General features: G+C 38.7%; 1 protein-coding gene across 1 annotated transcript in view; it reads right to left on the minus strand.

Annotated features, from left to right (window-relative positions):
* Window positions 1-1,088: 1,088 nt before the first annotated feature.
* SLC6A7 (solute carrier family 6 member 7) overlaps window positions 1,089-20,283 on the minus strand; it is a 40,280-nt gene continuing 21,085 nt past the window's right edge. The window contains exons 3-14 of the mRNA XM_070934390.1: window positions 19,882-20,013; window positions 18,669-18,903; window positions 18,031-18,169; window positions 15,933-16,067; window positions 14,969-15,072; window positions 13,107-13,231; window positions 11,310-11,422; window positions 11,083-11,214; window positions 9,971-10,070; window positions 9,086-9,186; window positions 7,487-7,657; window positions 1,089-1,301 (exon numbers count right to left, since the gene is read on the minus strand). Of these exons, the coding sequence (XP_070790491.1) occupies window positions 1,089-1,301; window positions 7,487-7,657; window positions 9,086-9,186; window positions 9,971-10,070; window positions 11,083-11,214; window positions 11,310-11,422; window positions 13,107-13,231; window positions 14,969-15,072; window positions 15,933-16,067; window positions 18,031-18,169; window positions 18,669-18,903; window positions 19,882-20,013 (1,700 nt within the window). The remainder of the gene's footprint in view (window positions 1,302-7,486; window positions 7,658-9,085; window positions 9,187-9,970; window positions 10,071-11,082; window positions 11,215-11,309; window positions 11,423-13,106; window positions 13,232-14,968; window positions 15,073-15,932; window positions 16,068-18,030; window positions 18,170-18,668; window positions 18,904-19,881; window positions 20,014-20,283) is intronic.

Raw genomic sequence — 20,283 nt, forward strand, 5'->3', positions numbered from 1 at the left:
TGAATATATGGACCCTTGGCATTAAAACCTCATATGAATGTGCATAGTACTTGAATTTGAACTCTTACTCCTACAGTTTTCAGAGATAATTTATGAGATTCTATAGGTATAAATTAACCCCTTTATAAACAGATGCCAAAGTGTCTGGTCACTGTACAAACAATTGTTAAAAATGTTGGTTGTAGTTATGATTATGATTATTATTATTTTGTAATGTATCTTCATGTGAAAAACATTTTTCAGTCAGTTTAACTTTTCTAGTGCAAATATTTCTTTTACTGGCATGAATTTGGTTCCCTGGACTGTGTTAATCCTTGGAAAAAAAGAGACCTTAAGTTAGTTATTTCTAACTTCTAGAAATCTACATCGACCCAATATAAGACTGAATACATTATACATTGAATTTTATGGTTGTCCCAAAAAAAATTCCTCTATATCTTTTAATTTATCCTAGACTTAAAAATTAGATTTATTGATTTGGAATTTTAGACTTACTGTGATATTGAATATTTTCTTGCAATTCATACACATGTTCAAGGTCTCTGACTTTCTATAAGGAATACACCCCATAAGCTACTTTCAAACTCCCTTAGGCACTATGCAAAATTACCATTTACTACGCCACGGAAGATAGAACAATGGAAGGTTTTTGAGAAGTGGTCCACTGGATAAAGAAACTTCTATGTTTCTATGGAACAAGGAAGTTTAGATAAAGAAGTACAAGCATATAACTACAAGAAAATAGACTGGATCAATACAATAGGAACTAGCATACAGTATACTTATTCTGAATTTGGGAAACCCATTCTTGGTGACAGCAGCAAGGACAACATAAATGAGTGACCTGCATCAGGCATCAAAGCACTAAGACAAGCTCATTGCACATCTTGTCACATTGAACAGAAACCTCAACAACATTGGGATTTACAGCCAAATGCACTGATATAAGGTTCTGAATAGGCAATCTTTGGCTGCATCTGGAAACAGACTGCCGATTGGACTGATGTGCCAAAGTGCAAAGTTGGTCAGAGCATTCCCCACAATCTCTTTGCCTTCCATCACCTGATGTGAATAGGTAGACTGTTTCTTCATATGATAGATTCTTCTTCATCCTCTTCCATCTCTTTATCAATTTGAAAGGCTATGTTTTCATAGCTAGTTATCCCTCCATATTTTCTCATGTGGACCATCAAAGGTTTAGGAGACTGGCTACCTGTCAGGGTGGCCACATACATGCCAGTTCTGTTCTCCTCCAGAGAAGGACCCCAATCCATAGTTGGTCTGCTAGCTTGCTGGAGTCTCTGCAGGTAATGAACAAATGAATCGTTGTTATTATAAGCACATCCCAATGAAATTCCAGTAGCTAGGAATTAATTATTTTGCAGTTCATGGGTATTAACAGAATCTGCCATGTATTATTTGTGGGGTTTGATGGGATTCCAGTTAATCTAAACTAGTCCCAAGTTTAATCATACCATATGTAGTAATCCACAATATTTGTCCCTCTGTTAACATAAGAAATGATTTCACTATAGCAGTTCAAAAAATGGAAATTTCTGTATTTCTTTTCGCCTAGAACTATAAGGAATTATAGCCTTGGGATCTCATTAGGCCATCTCAAGACTTGTAAGCCCTCAGATAAAAAAAACTTATAGTTTTGTTGCAGGATGTTTTTTGAGATCTAATTACTTGACTAATGTGGTCCTAACACCTGCACAGGTAAGGTAGTAATTACTTCTGTTGGTACCAACGTTCTTCCTTGTTTACTTGCTTTATCTTCCACCTGCCCTTTCATACTCTGTCTTACTTAGTAAATACATTAACGGAGACCATCAAGGAAAATAATAAGTTTGTTCTGCTGATTGAACATGAAGATTTGCCCCCTTAAACAAGAAAGAATGTTTGTACCAATGGAGATGCCCAAAGGAATAATTTGTTTCTTTTTCACAGTCAATGCAAAAATAATAAAATAATTATTTCACTTATATGTCACCACATAATTGCTATGTGCCAGTGAGTAATATGCCTAATGTTTATATTATCCCAAGGTTCACATAAACTTTCACCCTTCCTATTCTGAGTGTCATAGTAAAAGCATGGAAGATGAGTCCTAAATGTAATTTCTAGACCACAATAACTACAATGCTTATTACCAGTTGTGGCTGTAAATTTCTTTTACATATAATAATATGAAAAAATGAAAAACAATTTCCTCAGAATAAAGGAAAACTAATCAATGATAAGTATTTGTGCAACAATAATAAATCAACTCTGATATTGCTGATGTATTTAGGATTCAGCCTCAGGATCAAGTCCCTCCTATGACCATTCAGAAAGTGGCAATAGAGAGAAGTAGCAAAGGGGCCAAGCAGCAGCACCTGAGTTACCTTGGTCTTGCTGACGCCCATTGTTGCTATAAAGGTAAAAGTCCTGTTTGACTCTAGGGGGCAGTGCTCCGCTCTGATTCTTAGCTGAGGGATCTAGTGTTGTCCAAAGACATTTCTATGGTCATGTGACATGACTATACGTCAAATCACACAGACCGCTGTTTTTTTGTTTTTTTTTATAGAAACTTTATTGAGGTTTTTTACAAACAAAACAGAAATTAAAAAAAATAGAAAAAAAAAGAAGAACAAAACATTCAAACAAAGACATAAAACATATAAGTATAATAATATTTTCAGTTACTATCAGATGTACAGTGTTTTAACTATTTATGTGTCAAATCACACGGACCGCTGTTATCTTCCCACCGAAGTGATACCTTTATCTATTTGCATTTGCATGCTTTCAAACTGCTTGGTGGGTATGAGCTGGAGCAAGTAACCGGAATTCACCGGGATGCATGGCACTTGAGTCTCGAACCTGGGTGTCAGTTTTCCATCTGACAAACTCAGAGTCAGACAAACCACTGAGCCATTACAACCCCTGTTGTTGCTATATTCCATAACTTTTTTCTTATTTTGTGGTCCATGAGAGCAGCTTGTAAATGGCACATATGCTATCAATATGGAGAGGAAGCAAGGTAGATTTGATCATTTTTGGGAGTAGTTTCCAAAGCCAGGTGAGGTGGAGAGGGTGGTATAAAGAGCCATGATGTCCTTCTAATGATTCGGAAATCTAATAGTTCAGCTCTAATCTAGTAATTGCTGGCTAAGTGAAAAGTGGAGTCTGGAGATCAACCCAACTTGAATCAGGTTGCAGAAAGCTAATTTGTTTATATGAACCCCTGTAATACTCAAAACCCTCACATATGTAAGGGAGATGACTAGTAATTCCATATGACACCAGCACATAATGCAGAAGTGCTGAACTCCATTCTCTTTCTAGAGACAATCACTTTGCAGTCTACACATATACCAGTAGAGGACACTTTCTGCCTCAGTATACTAGTCTGAAAATTGATCTTATTAATATAATAACATTAAATGGATATAAAGAGAGAACTTTTCTATCTAGGACAAAATGTACAAATAATTGTATAAGGGAAAGCTATACAATTATACCTGGAGCTATAAAACTTTGGAAATGTGACAGAAAATAAAAACAAAGTTGATGATTAACAGGGACAAGTTCTGAGCTTACATACCATAAAGTCAGAAACAAAAAGTCTCCATGGAAAATAGGAAGATCACTGAGATGAGAAGATTGTGAATTTGGAGATCCATTTTTTTTTTAAATTTAAGTTTCTGTCAAATTACCTATTATGGGTCACCTTGACCCGAGTATATCAGAAGAGTTTTTTTTAAGGATTAAATGTCTCTCTACATATATGCAGTGCCTTTTTATTTATGAAAGGAAGCAACTTCTGTTTGTTAAAAACTTATACACATTCAGAAAAGCCAAAGGCATATGGGAAGCTATCTTGATACCTATATCAATTTATAGCCCATAAGTGACTTCTTGGATTAACAGCAATATTACAGATTCTCACGCAGAGAAAGGTTTTTCCTCATCATCTTTCCTCATTTCCTTCATTTTTGAAATGGGAATTACCAGGGATTGGTAATTGAACATTTTCATTTATAAAATTGTGCATTGAATTACTGTCCCTCTGCCTAAAATTCCCATGGCAAAATCTATTTGGGCTGGAAGCAAAATTTTAAAGGTCAGATTGCCTTATGTGAACTGAGCACTTGCATAGAAGGATAATATCAGTAATAATATCTTAATAATAACAAACATAATTTTAGGAAACATGAAAAGCAAGAGAAAGGTCCCCTTGTTTTAAATATATAATAGCCAGCAACAGGTTAAGAGATGAAATTTCTAGCTTTGCAGGCCCAGAAGTAAAATTTTTAGCTTTGGCTGGTTAGCATTCACATATATTAAATGAAAGGCTAGGAAATATTATTTTCTATTTGCCTAAATAGTGAGGGAAATCTTCAACGTTTCTGGCATAATTTTCTATTTTGTTGCCTCTGTTGAATAAAATATGTCAATTACAAACCTGAAATGTGTTGCAAACATCTATCACTTTCAGAAAATTGGCCTTGTTTTTCCTCTGTCTTTTCAGAGTTGGGTAGGATTCTATATCCTAGTGACTATCTAGAGCAGGGGTCGCCAATCTTTCAGACCTCAGGGACCACTAAATTCATAATTTTAAATCCCGCGGACCACTAATATGAATTTTTTAAAAAGATAAATAGTATTTAGTGCAATATAAAAAATGTAAATAATTTTTCTGCGGACCACCAAAATTTTCTCATGGACTGTTGATCTAGAGCAGTCTTTCTCAAACTTGGCAGCTTTAAAATATGTGGACTTCAACTTCAGAATTCTCCAGCCAGCCTGGCTTCGGGAATTCTGGGAGATGAAGTCTTAAATTATGAAGTTTAAGAAAGACTACTCTAGAGCTTGAAAGCATTTGTTTTCATTCTGGAGAGAGGGCCAGCCATGCTCCTGGCACACACCACCTTGTCTTCAAGGCTCATCTAGTGTAATAAAGAGGCTAAGGATATTCTCATTGTCTCTGCTGACAGTTCTCCCTTGCAAGTGCCTTCAGTGCAAGATCAGTTCTCCCTTCCTAAGTGCCTTCTTAGGTAGAGGAGGTAGAAGCAGTATTATCTAAGCCAGCAGACCAACACTCACAAAGGCCTGTTACCAAATGCATGGTCTTTTGGGTGTTTTGGAGACGCAAACAAGGAACGATTGCGTCCTTTTATGTGAAGGAAGGAGACAGGTCTATTTTTTTTAAACTCACAGAGCACTGGAAGCTTCAGGGGCAATGCATCCAACAATTGATTTTATGGAAGGAGAGTGAGCATTCTCTCACCAGCCTTCTCTGTTCTTAATTATGGGTTTGGTTGGCTGAGTAATAATAGGCTGAAGGCGCAGTTTGAGAATTCCAGACCCACAACAATACAGGTGATTCCATGTTGAAAGCTGACTGGATTTGCAGACAAGGACAGAGAGGAAGAATGATGGATTGACCTTCAAGTGGGCAAAATGATTGCAAGCAGTAAGGCTGGGGTGTGGCCAAGCTCTTTATCTATTCACTGTATGAATAGAATGAACTGTATGAGTTCATAATGACCCTCCAGATGTAATGCTAAAGTTCAGACTTGTTCTGAACAAATTTGAACAAATCTGGAGGAGCATTGGGCATTTCCTGCCCAGGTGTAAATTCAAAAGCTTTCAGATTCGTTTTCAGTTAACCAGAGTTATTGATATGCCTGACTCTAACTTGTGTTTAACTTTAACTGTGACATACATATTTATAGACCATTTGTAGACCAAGAAGTGCATATTTGATTAACCCGCAGTTAATATTAATTGGCTTCAATCCGAATGCTTTAGTTAACAATCAAAATAAAAATTGCAGTTTTTCTCCTTATTGCAAAAAGAAGAGAAAAGAAGACATTGCTGAGGTTTACCAAAGGTGATCATGCATCACTGCACAAAACTGAGGTTAAAATGTAGAAAGAAAATATAGGAAATACATGATTGGGGCTAATTCTCACTTCCATGCCTCACGTGTAATTATTGTTTTCCTTTGACGCTTCATCTCTGTAATGGAACCAACATCTTTGTAACCTTGGCCCATAAAATATGATTTGGGTCTTAACAATGCAAAATTATTGTTTGGGGTTTTTATTACATCACATTACATGGGCATTAGAACTGACTAGATGAGAAAATGCAGTAAATAATGTTTTAGTTAGGCAGTCAGACAATAAAATAAAAACAGAGCAGAGGTGGCAATCTGCAAACCCAGGCCTCATCCTTTCCCTTGGGGCCTCTCTTTGCAAAGCCTGTATTGAGGAAAATGGGGGACATAATTTCTTTTTTTTAAGAGTTTTTATTTTTGTTTCTCATAAACATATTTACATGTAGTCATTTATCCACCCTTTTTCATTCATCTTATCTTTTAACTTTCATTTTTCATTTTTAATTATTCAGGGTTGCTCTTTTACCATTTACCCTTCTTTATTTTGCCACAACCTTTCTTCTTCTCCTCCCCTTCACTTCCTTCCTCTATCTCTTCCTACTTTATTTGTTCTTCCTCTCCTTCTCTTTCCTACTTCCCCTTCCCTTCCCCCACTACTCTCTTCTTCCCCTCTTTTATTGGTTCGATTTATATGCCAGCCTTTTCCGGAGACTCAGGGCGGCTTACAATGTGTTAAGCAATAGCCTTCATACTTTTGTATATACCTGCTTAGTAGGGCTTTCGTCCCCAAGCGGTGTTCTTTTTTATACAAAGTCAGCTTATTGCCTCCACAAACCGGGTCCTCATTTTACCTATCTCGAAAGGATGGAAGTCTGAGTCAACCTTGAGCCTGGTGAGATTTGAACTTGCAATAATTGCAGGCAGCTGGTGTTACTTAACAGTGTTTTAGTCTGCTGCGCCACCAAGGCTCTTCTAACCTCCCTTCTAACCTTCTCTCCTACTCCTCTTTCCCCTCGCTTTTCTTCCTCTCCTTTTCCCTTTCTTCTTTCTCTCCCTCTCCTCTCCTCTCTTCTCCCTTCCTCTCTCTCTCTCTACTCCTTCCTGTCTCTCTTGTTGTTTCCCTTTTCAGTTCAATCTAGAATGATATTCTGGAACATAATTTCTTAGTAAGAGAAATGGAGAAGCTCTGGTGGCGCATTGGTTGGAATGCAGTATTGCAGGCTCATTCTGTCCACAGTAGGAGTTTGATCCTGACCGGCTCAAGGTTGACTCAGCCTTCCATCCTTCTGAGGTCAGTAAAATGAGGACCCAGATTGTTGGGGGCAATATGCTGACTCTGTAAAATCACTTAGGGAATGCTACAAAACACTATGAGGCAGTATAAAACTTATAAAAGTGCTATTGCTATTGCTAGACTGCTATGGAACGAAATCCATTACAACTCTAGCACAAGTCCTATAACAGTTTTAACAATGTTTAGAAATCTAAGAATCTTCCCAAATGTTCCCTTCCTTTTTGCATTACTGCTTCACTTGTTTTAGCCTAACAGGATTACGCTGGTGTTTTGGGTTGGATGGTTTTCTTCTTCTTACTTACTTGCCAGAGTGTCCCTTCTTCTCGGAGCACAGCAAACAGCATTGCCATGGGGATCATCAGGCAAGAGAAGATCCCCATTAGGATGCCCAGAGCCTCAGCCCAAAATGGAAAGCAGTAGGTCCCATTGTATTTTGAAGGCTGGTACTTGATAATGCTGTACACAAGCAGGGCCTGAAACAGAACGTCAGATATCAGAGAACCAATCAATCTGTCACAGGAGTTTTTTTTTTTCCTTTCAAACTTAGATATTACAAGTTAATTAGATATATATCATACTGCTTAACGGATGCAATATTAATCCCATGGGATTAGGATAGTGGCACTGGGGAACATCATCAAGGAGATAGTGGAATGTACTCTTTTATCCTTAGCTTTTATCCCATATAAATGGTTGGGGATTGATATGGAATGAAGTTAGCATTTATTTAGTCACTAAAGGGTTATCCTTTGTTTTTTCTGCCGTTGGTATGGAACACCTGTCTAGAGTAAAGTGAACTTCCTCAACTTCAGTAGATGAAGTTTCATCACCACCTTGTACAAACAAATACTCCTTAACCTTGGGATGTTCTCCTCCTTAGCAGAATAGGCAAAGCTTTCCTAGAAAAAGATAAGATAAACCTATCCTCCTTGCCCTTAGCAAAATCAAGTGAGATGAAGGCACTGAAAACAGGAGTGGTTTTTTTAAAAAAAAATGGTTTGGAGCCCATGTGAGTTAGTCAAAAATCTCAATGAGATTGAACATCAGTGCAGACCTAAACAGGAGGGTGCTCCATCTTTGCTAGCCATAAAGGCAGTGATGGGATTCAGTCAGGCGAACTGGTAGTCAAATTGCTGGCTGGCCCTTCCCCTCCCCACCCCTTCCAGGAGATCCCATGCACCTCATTTTGGCTCCCAGGTAAGTGCAGGGAGGCCCAAAACGGGGCACAGGGGTGTAGCGTGCCCCCCCATGGCCTGTATTCGCTCCCAGGCTTCAGGGAGGCCTCCTAGGCCCAAAATGGGGCATGAGGGGGTGCAGTGAAGGCCCCCCCATGGCCCATTTTTGCTCCCAGGAGGCTGCAGGGAGGCCTCCTAGGGCCAAAATAGGATGTGGGGGGTGCGGCGTCACCCCTCGCACCCCTCCCCCCGTGGCCCATTTTGCTCCAAGGGGGATGCAGGAGGCGGAGTGCTGCCTGTCACACCCCACCATGGCCACGCCCACCCAGCCAGTCATTAGGGCAGAGAACCAGTTGTTCAATTATATGGATCCCACCACTGCATAAAGGCATTTGTTGTCTTTATCTCTTTGGAGTTCCCTGACTGGAAGAAGTGGTGCAAGATCATTCTTCCTTTTTTTTCCGCCTTTAATGTTCTTCCAATAATCTCAGGTATTCCTTGATTGCTGTTTTGTATTATTTTCTCAAACTGCCATGCAATAAAGCCTTGAGTACTCATACCGATGTAATCATTGCGTCTAAATTCAAAAGTATCTATGATTCAAATCTCCTGGGCTGGAGAAGGAACAATGCAACAAGACTGTATATAAAAAAAATCCCTGGGTGACAGACATAGGGACAAAAAGAAAAGCTAAAGGAAAAAATGCTTCCGAGCGACTATAGTTACCGTCATTGTTACTGGAGACAGGAACAACCAGCAGGCCCTAAAGTATATCCCTGGTTTGAAACCCAGCATCATGTGAATGTCATGGCAAAATCTTTTCATGCCTACGGAGAAGAAAAGAAATGGGAAACGACGACGCTGTTCAGTCAGAAGTGTATTATCCGATTGAAACTAATAGATTAACTGTTCAACTCTATGTATGTTTACTCAAATGTTTTTCAATGTTCAGTGAGACTTTCTTCTAGGTAAGCATGCAGGAGATTATAATCTGAGGGGAAGTCCCACTGAGTACAGTGAGAATAACTTCCAGGTAAGCAGGCATTAGTTTGTGCAGTTCAAGACGCACAGTCTGCGATTTCCAAACAAGAGTTTAATATTTCTTCAGCAGCCTAAACCACGGGGGTTTTAATGTGAAAGATGATGCGGTTTTTAAATCAGCTTCATTGATTTCATGTGAAATGAGATAGGGTTTCCTGCTGCCTGAGCAGGGGGTTGGACTAGAACAGTGCCCCCAACCTTTGGGGCACCAGGGACCGGTTCTATGGAGAGAGGTTTTTCCACGGACCAGAGGGGGCATGGTTTCGCATGCTGCCTGCATCCCGCAGATAGGGCTTAGCTTGTTTGTGGCCAGTTACTGGCATGCTGTGATCTGGTGCCGGTCCACGGACTGGGAGGTTGGGGACCCCTGGACTAGAAGACCTCCAAGGTCCCTACCAACCCTGTTATTCTGTGTTCTGATTTTTAAGAAAATGCCACTGATCCTAGATTTTGGCTACCTTTTTTTCTAAATCCCAAATCTTTGCTCCACAAATTACATCTCATACATTTTTGCAATTCTCATTTCAGTTTTTAAAAAAGGGGTTTATAACAATTGCAAAAATATCTTACCATAAACACGTGTTACTACCAGACAGGTAGTTATGACCACCACCATGAGCCCAAACCCAGCACTGTAGTCATCCAACAGCACCAACCAATACATTCCACCCTGCAGAGAAAAAGCCAGAAAAAGTGTGTGTGTGTGTGTGTGTGTGTGTGTGTGTGTGTGCAAAAATTAAAATCTCGGGTGTTTTCCCGCGTCATGTTAAATAAGTTAGTTAAAATGTTTATTTTCTGGTTAAAATCCTAGCTTAAAATCTTCCAAAAATCCTTACAGGGCTGGAAATCAGGTAAGATGGCAAGAGGAGCCCCATCTTGCTCCACATGCCCCAAAATAATAAGACTTCCCCGAAAATAAGGCCAAGCGCTTATTTCGGGGTTCAAAAAAATATAAGACAGGGTCTTATTTTCGGGAAAACACGGTTTATTTATTTATTTATTTATTTATTTATTTATCAGTGGAAGACTATATTTATAGCTCAGGGTCAAACTGTGGAATCCTTGTCTCTTGGCTGTTTTCCTGCAGACATTTCATCACCCAACTAGATAACATCAACAGTGCAAGAAAACAGCCAAGCTCAGAGGGCACCAAGGACCCCACAGTTATTCATTTATTTATTTATTGGAAAGTAAAAGCTGCCCAACTCCATTTTGTTTAGAGCTACATTTAAAAACATATTAAATATGTTTAAATATGGAATATAATCTTTGTTTCTGAATAAAGTTGTTTGGGACAAAATAGCATAGCTATAGGCTAGATTTCATTACTAAACATTCAAAAGGAATAAATGCCAGAATATGCTGAAATTCCAAAGAGGTGGTCCTAAGAAACTGATAAGACCCTGGTCAGATTTTGAATGTTGAGGATTAAGGAGCTGCAATTAACTGTTATTAGAAATTAGCCTATTAGTTGGGTAGACAGATAAGACACATCTTCTGCTATGATGATCTTCTCTTGTACTCATGTCACATAGTTTACAAGATCCTGTATGCAATCCTCTTCGTTCCTTGCTCTTTGGTCCCTTTATCCTAATACAGTACAGGTTTTACTTGTAACTACGCCCTAGATTATTATCTTAAAGCCCCAGCTATTGCAATCTCTTCCAATCTAATTTGCTTACCTCTGTTGTGAGAATGAGCCCCATTAGAAACATCGCAACACAAATGATGCCTGAGAAAAAAGCCTTCTTCGGCCGCAGATAATATGGGAACTCATCTGTCACTGCAGTAACAATGGTCTCTAAAAAGGCAAACTGAACACAAAAGCATGTGATCTCATCAACTGTAAGGTTCATTCGTTTGGAGGTCCATGGTTAAAGCCTTTCCTCTCAATAGGCTTTGCCCTTACCTGACTGTCCAAGCCAAGAGTCAACAGCATGAAGAAAAAGAGGAAAGACCAGAAAGGAGAAAGAGGAAGCATTGTCATGGCTTGTGGATACACTACAAAAGCCAACCCTGGACCTAGAATGGACCAAGAATGAGAAGAAATATGAATGCAATCAAGGAGACATCATCAGGACCGGATTTCATGAGCATAAAAATTGAGTCACTGAACAAATGAGGTTGCAGCTTTCACTGAATCAACTTGCTCACACTGATACACAATCTGCATTTTGTGGATGTGGTGGGCTGCCAATGTGTGATTTTATTCATTTATTTATTGGCCTCCTATGCAAACAAGCTGGCCGGCTCTGACTTAAAGGCATTTGCTGTCCATAGTGGGGGGTTTCCCCTTGTTCTTGTTGTTCCTTGGGGTCATTGTACACTCCTGGCGACTACATGAACTAGTCCCAGCATTTTCCTTGGCAGCATTTTCCAAAGTGGTTTGCCATTGCCTGCTTTCCAGGGCTGAAAGAGAGAGAATGCCCCAAAGTCATCCAGCTGGTTTTGTGCCTAAAGTAGGAGTATCAGTCTTAGTTTCTGGCCCACTGCCTTAACCGCTACACCAAACTAGCTCTGTTCCGTAGTTGGTAGCTGAATGTTTTCAGTTGCCCTCTTGGTAATATGAATAGGGTAGGACCTGGTCTCTTCCGAAATTCATATGGATAAAAAAGTATAGCTCACATGTGATCAATCAGGAAATATATTTCACAACTTCCACTTAATTTGGCTCTAGATTTATCAGCTACTGCTAACACCTGCTGGATTACAATGCTAATGAGATTTAAAACCTTTTATTGTTGATCGCTTGTTCTCTGGTACATTTTATCACAGAGTAATGCACAAAGAAGAAAATTAATCTCTTCTCAGTCTATGGGTTATATGATTAGTTGGAGAGGCTATCATTATGAACAGTTCTTGCTCTTGCTCTTGTTCTTTGTCTTCTGTTAACCTGCTTATTCTATTGCCTTTAATCTTTCCAAGCATCAACATCTTCTCTAAAAATTATGTGTCAAAAATATTAAACTTTAGCCAAATGGAGGAGGTATATTGTGAGTGCAACAAGATTTAGGGTGCCACTGTTTCCTACCAGTTCCAGGATGGGAGGATAGCACAATGAAATGGTTGGGTGGATATAATCTAGGAATGGGGAAGCTCTAATTATAAACCACCACTCAACCATGGATGTTCACTGGGAGATGCAGGGCTAGTCCCTTTCTTTCAGCCAGTTTATTTCACCAGGTCATTCTAGTAGGTAAAAATAGAAGGAGCAAGTGCTATATACATCACCTTAATCTTCTGAATGAAAGGTAGCATATAATATAATGAAGACATTAATTTAATTTCCCTTTTCCAAAAGGTCTGGCTTTATCCCAGTGTTCATAGTTTTGAACATATCAATGACCTGGGAGTCCTCCTTGTATAGTTCTTTTTGTGTTTGTACCCTTTCTTCCTCATATCTACTTTGTCATTATATCTTGATTTTTATTGTATCTAATGTTGTGTAAAAGTTTATTTTGATTCCTTTAGTTTTCTTAAATCTCCTGTCCTTTCCATTCACTTTTTTGTTCTGAATTTCTTTACATTCTTATTTAAATATACCTGCTTGTCTCTTCTTGTTTTTATCTGGAATTTGGCACTTATTTATATATATTTTTTTCCTCCGTCATTGTAGTGCAAATTCTCTGGCAGTCTCACAGACATTCTAACCTGCATACACACATATATACTTGTACAAAAGATAGGAGAAATTTTTAGGTTTTACCTGCTTTGGCGACTTCCTGAACAGGAACATCAAGTTCTTGGGACATGTATCCCAAAACAGAAAAAATGGCAAAGCCAGCCAAAATGCTGGTAACAGCATTTCCCACAGTGACTATAAATGTATCCCTACAGAACAAACAAACAAAAATAGGACCTTAATAATCTGATCTCAGACATGGCAGAATGTCTAAGGAGATAAAAGATAGCAATAGCACTTAGATGTACTGTGTATTCAGCTTCACAGTGATTTACAACCCTCTCTAAGCAGTTTACAGAGTCGGCATCAGTGGTGGGTTTCACTTACCTTTGCTACTGGTTCGCTCGTACATGTGCGCTTACTTTGTTTGTGCACGTGCCACTTCTGCGCGTGCTCAGAGCATATTTGATGATGTCCAGGCAGGTGGGTGGAGCCTCCTGCTGCCGCTACTACCGGTTCACCTGGGGCAACCCACCACTGGTTGGCATATTATCCCCAACAACCTGGATCCTCATTTTACCAACCTTGGAAGGATGGAAGGCTGAGTCAACCTTGAGCCATTGGAGACTCGAACTGCCGAACTTCTGGCAGTCAGCAGAATCAGCCTGCAGTAATGCATTCTAACCACTGCGCCATCACGGCTCTTGATAATGAACAGGCTACTATGCTTAATTGCTATTAATGCAAAGGTAAAGTATAGAACTCTTCAGATGTTGAACTGCATCTGTTATCGGCCCTCTCTAATATGACTACTGGTGAAATGTATTAGGAACCCCAAGCCAATAAAGGTATGGAAGATCACCTTTTATCCACTCCCATATTAAAATGACATTAGTATATACATATATGCCCACTTCGCACATTCCCCACTGGAGAAAGCGATGTTATGCCGACTTGTAGAACCAAAATAAGAAACACAGTGTGCCCTGGCATATGGAAATGTGGAGATCTTAGGATATGCAACATTAGTAGATATTTCAGTAAGAAAAAACAATGGATATAAGAATGCTCACTAATTTGAGAATTAGTGGGGACAAAGCAATCATGACAGACAGGAACATAATGCCAAATATCTTTTTCTTTGTTACCCAGCTGACATTGCAAAAAAAATCGAGACTAAAAAGGTATATTGTATGAATACAAATTGATTTGTTGCTGAATTTCTGCAGGATGCCAGAGGAGGAGGAGAATGATGATGATGATGATGATGATGATGATGATGATGATGATGATGATCTGTTCCCAATAATGTGAAGTTACACTGTCAGTTCTTTAGCAGGTGTTGGTCTGCCTATCCCAGATCCTTGGGAAGGACTCATAGATGAATAAAAATGCTGAATCCAATCTAAACAAGCGACTGACTGTGTGACAAACCATAATAATTTTTTTTATTTATTTATATGGTTGTCCATCTCATCGAAGCAACTCTGGGCACCTTGCAAAAGTAAAAAAATAAACAATCCAATTTAAGTTAAAAGCCAATATACTGTATAAACAAAAACATATCAGCAACAGCCTTACATTGGCTCAACAAAGCCATTGTTAAAGTCCCTTACCTTTGTCACACAATCAGACACAATGACAGAGCTATATCTTCAGACTTAATTAACCTTTCCTTTCCTTTCCTTTCCTTTCCTTTCCTTTCCTTTCCTTTCCTTTCCTTTCCTTTCCTTTCCTTTCCTTTCCTTTCCTTTCCTTTCCTTTCCTTTTCTGTCTTTTCCTTTCCTTTCCTTCGCTTCCCTTTCCTTTCCTTCCCATTTATAAGTTTAGCTGTATATCCACAATTGTCTTTTCTCTCCCATCCATGATTCTGTTTAAAATACACAAAACAATAATTTGCTCTCAATATGCTCCATCTCCATTACATATAAATTGAAAATATATACCTGTAAATATTCTGGTGGAAGGTATTATATGATGCAAAGGTGAGAAGTCCCCCAAATCCTACCCCAAGAGAGTAGAAGATCTGCAAAGCTGCTTCAATCCACACCTACATTAGAAATGGAAAACAAGAAATTAAATAATTTCAATAAACCGGCAAGTAACCAGTATTGGTTACTAAAGCTTTTATCCACAATCATATGCAAGTTGTCTTTTTCAGCACAATGAATATAAAGATAGTTTGAGAAGGATGCATTTGAATGTTCTGTGTAGATGCTCACTAGAAAAAGTGGCTTTTCCTGGCACATTTTTTTTACAGGATTAGCTTTTATAATGATGGAATTCTAAAGAAAAATGTTGCCAAATTACTGTCATCCATCACTATCTGAAATTGCTTTTAAATACATTTTATATTTCCCTTGCCATAACTGCTCATCATATATGGGAGTCAAAGAAAATGCTACTTGACAAATAGTAGAAAAATATGAAAACTTATTCATACTTTCTCCTTTGTGCAATAACAATAAACTATATTGTGGATGGGCCCACTCAAATACATTTCAGGATCATATATAAACTTTCTAATCCTTAAAGAGAGGATTTTTTAAAATGTTAACAATGACTTGATCAGTTTCTGGTTAATGCAGTTTCCTGACAGCATTACAGAAATACCATTGCCTTTTTAAAGGATTTCTTTTAAGGTTTCCAGGTTACCCAAAGGTCTGGAGTTTCCAGCAAGTTCCATCCAAGAACTCTGCTTAGTTTCTAAGATCACCCAAAACATGAGATAGTCAAAAGGGGTTTATAAATAAACTCTTTTATATAATAATATAGAATAGAGTAGAATTTTTATTGGTCAAGTGTGATTGGACACACAAGGAATTTGTCTTGGTTCATATGCTCTCAGTGTACATAAAATAAAAGATACGTTCATCAAGAATCACACAAGAATATTCACACAGATCTCACCTTGGGAGACAGTAGGAGCTCAAACTGGGGTGTGAGATAGAACTTGATTCCTAACCAGGCCCCCTTGAGTGTGACCCCACGAATCAGGAGCATGATCAGAATGAGGTAAGGAAATGTGGCCGTGAAATAAACAACCTACAAGAAAACAGGGGCATTTATTTGTAGTATCTCTAAAAAGATGCTGTCTCATTTTAGACAGCCCTAGAATTCTTGTAACCTTCCATAAATTTACACTACTGCCATATGCAAAATGGTTATCATGGGTCCATAAAAATAATTAAGGATCCATAAATTATAAAGAGCCTGTAGTACAGTGGACTAAGCACTGTTATTAACATCTGCTACTTGCAATTACTGCAAGTTCAAATCTCACCAGGCTCAAGGTTGACTCAGCCTTCCATCCTTTCAAAGGTAGGTGAAATGAGGACCCAGATTGTGGGGGCAATAAGCTGACTTTGTATAAATATACAAAAGTATGAAGGCTATTGCTTAATGCATTGTAAGCTGCCCTGAGTCTCCGGAGAAGGGCGGCATATAAATTAAAGCAAAAAAAAATTGAAATGAAAGAAATGGAGGAAGCCATAAAGACCTTCAACAACCTGCTTAACACACAAAAAAAATCCACAAACAGAATATGTCATCCTATGTTTGAAGAACTCTAGTGGACCTGCACACCATATCTATTATTAAATACTTCTGGCCATCAAGACATCTCATTTAATAATCAAGTAAAATCTTTCTTCCCGTCTTTTAAAATTCATTTGATCTAGTATTGTCCACTTGCAAAGTATTATGACAGCATTTTCAGGTATATTATGATCTTTCGTAAAAATGCTCAGAACCTATAGGTGATGCTGGAGTATTGCATTTTCTCTCAGTCCTCCACAAATATTAAATTATACTGCTGAAATAAAGAAAAGTTGAAAGAATCAGAAGTGGATCTGGTATAGAAGAAATGTAAAATTCATTTCTTAGCTCAGATTTGTGGATTATAATGTGTGTGTGTGTGTGTGTGTGTGTGTGTGTGTGTGTTTTCGTAGATTTTCATGGATACAGGTATGCAAGTCTTGGCGTATTCGGGTCTTTTCCCGTGTAAGATTGAGAGTATCTTGGCGATGTTTCGATGAGGTCCCACTCGTCATCTTCAGGCTGGTGTCTTCGGCTTTGTGCTTGTGCGAGCAAAGCGTGATCGGAGATGCCATCTCTCTATAAATACTGGTGGGGAGGTGGGGAGTGCTGACTTTGTTGTTGTAAGCGGGTTGGTTGGCTGTGTTGTTACATCTTGATTAGTAAATGGAGTTGATGTTTGCAGATTAGTCGGCTGTTTCGTAACATCCTGTGTGGCCAAGGTCCTAGCTGTGTGCCCATTAGCCTTTTGTGTTGTAACGACCTGGGTATAATGGGTTGTGTGGTAGCATCCTGAGCTCTAGTGTTGTGACATCCTGAGTCCTGTGCTGCAACATCCTGGGTAGTTGGCTGTGTTGTAACATCCTGAGTTTTAGTGTTGTAACATCCTGAGTTCTGTGATGTATTGTCTTGAGCAGACAATATATATATACTAATATAGATCTATATAGTCTCCCAATAGGCAGTAAAATGTATGCTTGCTGTCTGAAGAAGCCTAGGATAGTGGATGTGATTTCACTGAGCTATTGCTGCAATTTAAGAAACTTGGTTTACGTAGGAAAACACCCGGTTGAAGAAAAATACATACAAAAACCTACGATAAGAGAAGAAAGCAAATACTTAGCCTCTACGGGGAGGGAACATATGGTAAGGGTGTGACTAACTGATGAGGACCAATCAGTCCAAAATAGATCTATATTAGTTGATAAGAGAAGAAAGCAAATACATACACACATACACATACACACACATACCCCATAGTAAATGATCTAAGCATTCACGGAGGGGGGGGGAGTTGACTCCATGAGAAAAATAACATTAAAGATACTCATCCCTGCCCTAAAGTATAGAAAAAAATATTTTCCAATTCCTACCATAATTATGGCATCTATGAAAAGTAAAATAGAATTATTTTATAATTTGAGGGTGGGAAAAAAAACAGATGGGTGCCTTCTGCTAATTTATACTTTACCTTGCCAGATGACTTGACTCCCTTTAAGATGCAAAGATACACGATCAGCCAAGCTAGCAGGAGACAAAGGCAGAGATTCCAGCGAATCCTCCCAGGATCTCCAATGCCTGAGCTCCCTTGGATGTGGAGGACATATCGGCTTGAAAAAAAGAGAGAGAGAGAAACTTTACATTAATTTGTATGGAGTTCAGCATACACTCATATGGTGGTGCTCAAAAGTTTATGAACCCTTTTCAATTTTCAATATTTCTGCATAAGTATGACCTAAAAGGAGACCTGTTTGTCACATAAATCCTAACACAGGATAGAGAGAACCCAATTAAATAAATGAGTCAAAAACATTATGCTTGTGCATTTACTGAGGAGAACAATCCAAACCTACTTACCACATTTTAAGTCATATTTATGCAGAAATATTGAAAAATTAATTTAATTTAATTTAATTTAATTTAATTAATTCAATTTATATGCCGCCCCTCTCTGAAGACTCAGGAACTCTTAAACACCACTGTAATTAATAACTTCTGACCATGCTTATGAGTGTTGAGGAATATGTGCAGAGCTCTTTAGACTGAAGAGGGTAACTTATCGCCATAGGTTACTTTCCTTCCCACCCTTTTCTTGTCTAAGCTACTTACCTCCAATATTCCTCACTTGGACTGACAGTGTTAGAAGTGTTGAAAGGGACAGCACTGTTCCCTGTGTGCATGACATGGTGGTCCAGGCACAGGTCTGTGTTCCACCAGTTGCCGCAGTACTGCCAAGGCAAGTTGTTGGTCAACGAGGCAAAGAGGTAGAAGAGAACATAGGCAATGATCATGTTATAGTAAATGGCCACCAAGGAGACAATCAGGATTGTGGCCATACCAATACCTAAAGAAGAGCAGAAATGATATATAATGGCAACAAAACACAGGCAACCCCCAAAGTTGATGGTTGTTTACTGCAATGTTCATGATGCAGTTACATGAAGCCCTGGTGGCACAGTGGTTAAGTGCTTTACTGCAGGCAACTCTACCCACAGCTTAGAGTTTGATCCTGATGGGTTTCCTGACCCAGCCTTCCATCCTTCCAAGGTTGGCAAAATGAGGACCCAGATTGTTGGGGGCAATATGCAAATAATGCTGACATTGTAAACTACCCAGAGAGTGCTGTAAAGCACTATGGGACAATATATAAATATAAGTGCTTTTGCTATAAATGCAGTCCATGAGCTCAGTTGAGACCGCTAGCGCTTTCTATCCGCTTTGTGAGGACACCAATAGTCCTGCTGTCTTCTTCTATTGCTTTAATTGCATTGGATCATGCATTAAACTTAGCTCTTTTTTCAAAATCCTAAATAAGTCAGGATATCCTAGGATTTCCAAGTTATCCAAGTTAAAGTCCTACAGAAGAATTGGAATTATAACTCCCAGAGTTCAGAGTAAAGCTGAAAAATAGCTGGGAATTTGAATAGTTTCATTCATTCTTAACACATTTGGAATTTATTGAATTCTAGAACACTGTTCTAAAATAATTTGTAGTGAGTTAATTTTGAAATGTGTCAGCTTTGTAAAAAAAGGAAAAGCTATCTATATTCAATCTGCCTCATGTTAGTCCACCTGGACAGTCATGCTTCTAAAACTATGGGAGAGAGAATTCTTTTCCCAGATATTTTTTCACTTTCACAGTAATGAAAGTATACTTCCAGTAGTAAATTACTGTTCTCACCTATTGAGGTAAGGAAGGCTCTACTTTCATCTCTACAATGCGTGAGGACTAACCTGTTCCACTGTCAGCCATAAGAATTTAGTTTGCAAAAGACATGAAGACAGACCTGATGACAAAACTAGATTAGCATTGGACACAGACCTTTGAAGAGTGGGCTTATCTTCCAAACAGCAAGAGGCCCCAGGCTTGAGAACTGGCCTAGTGACAGCTCCATGAAGAAGATGGGTATCCCGCATATAGCCAACATAATGAAATAAGGAACGAGGAATGCCCCTGCAGGAGAGAAATTGCAAACAAGTGACAAAAGGGACACAATTGGGATAGAAAGTTGAATGTGATAATCACAGCATGAGTCAGATGGCATCCCTTCCTTATATATCAGGTATGGTCCTCATAAAACTAGAATATGGATCATCTAGTAAAAGTGAGAGATGGGAAGATTCAGTACATACAGTGGAATAGATTTTTTTTTCCATGCCAAAAAATAGCTAAAATATAGACTTTTTTTGCAAGGAGATGTTCTGATGGACACACATTTGGAAA

Source organism: Pituophis catenifer, unplaced genomic scaffold (genome assembly GCF_029215685.1).
Source record: "Pituophis catenifer annectens isolate HBS135680 unplaced genomic scaffold, rPitCat1.0.hap2 SCAF_2, whole genome shotgun sequence".
NCBI classification, from domain to species: Eukaryota; Metazoa; Chordata; class Lepidosauria; order Squamata; family Colubridae; genus Pituophis; species Pituophis catenifer.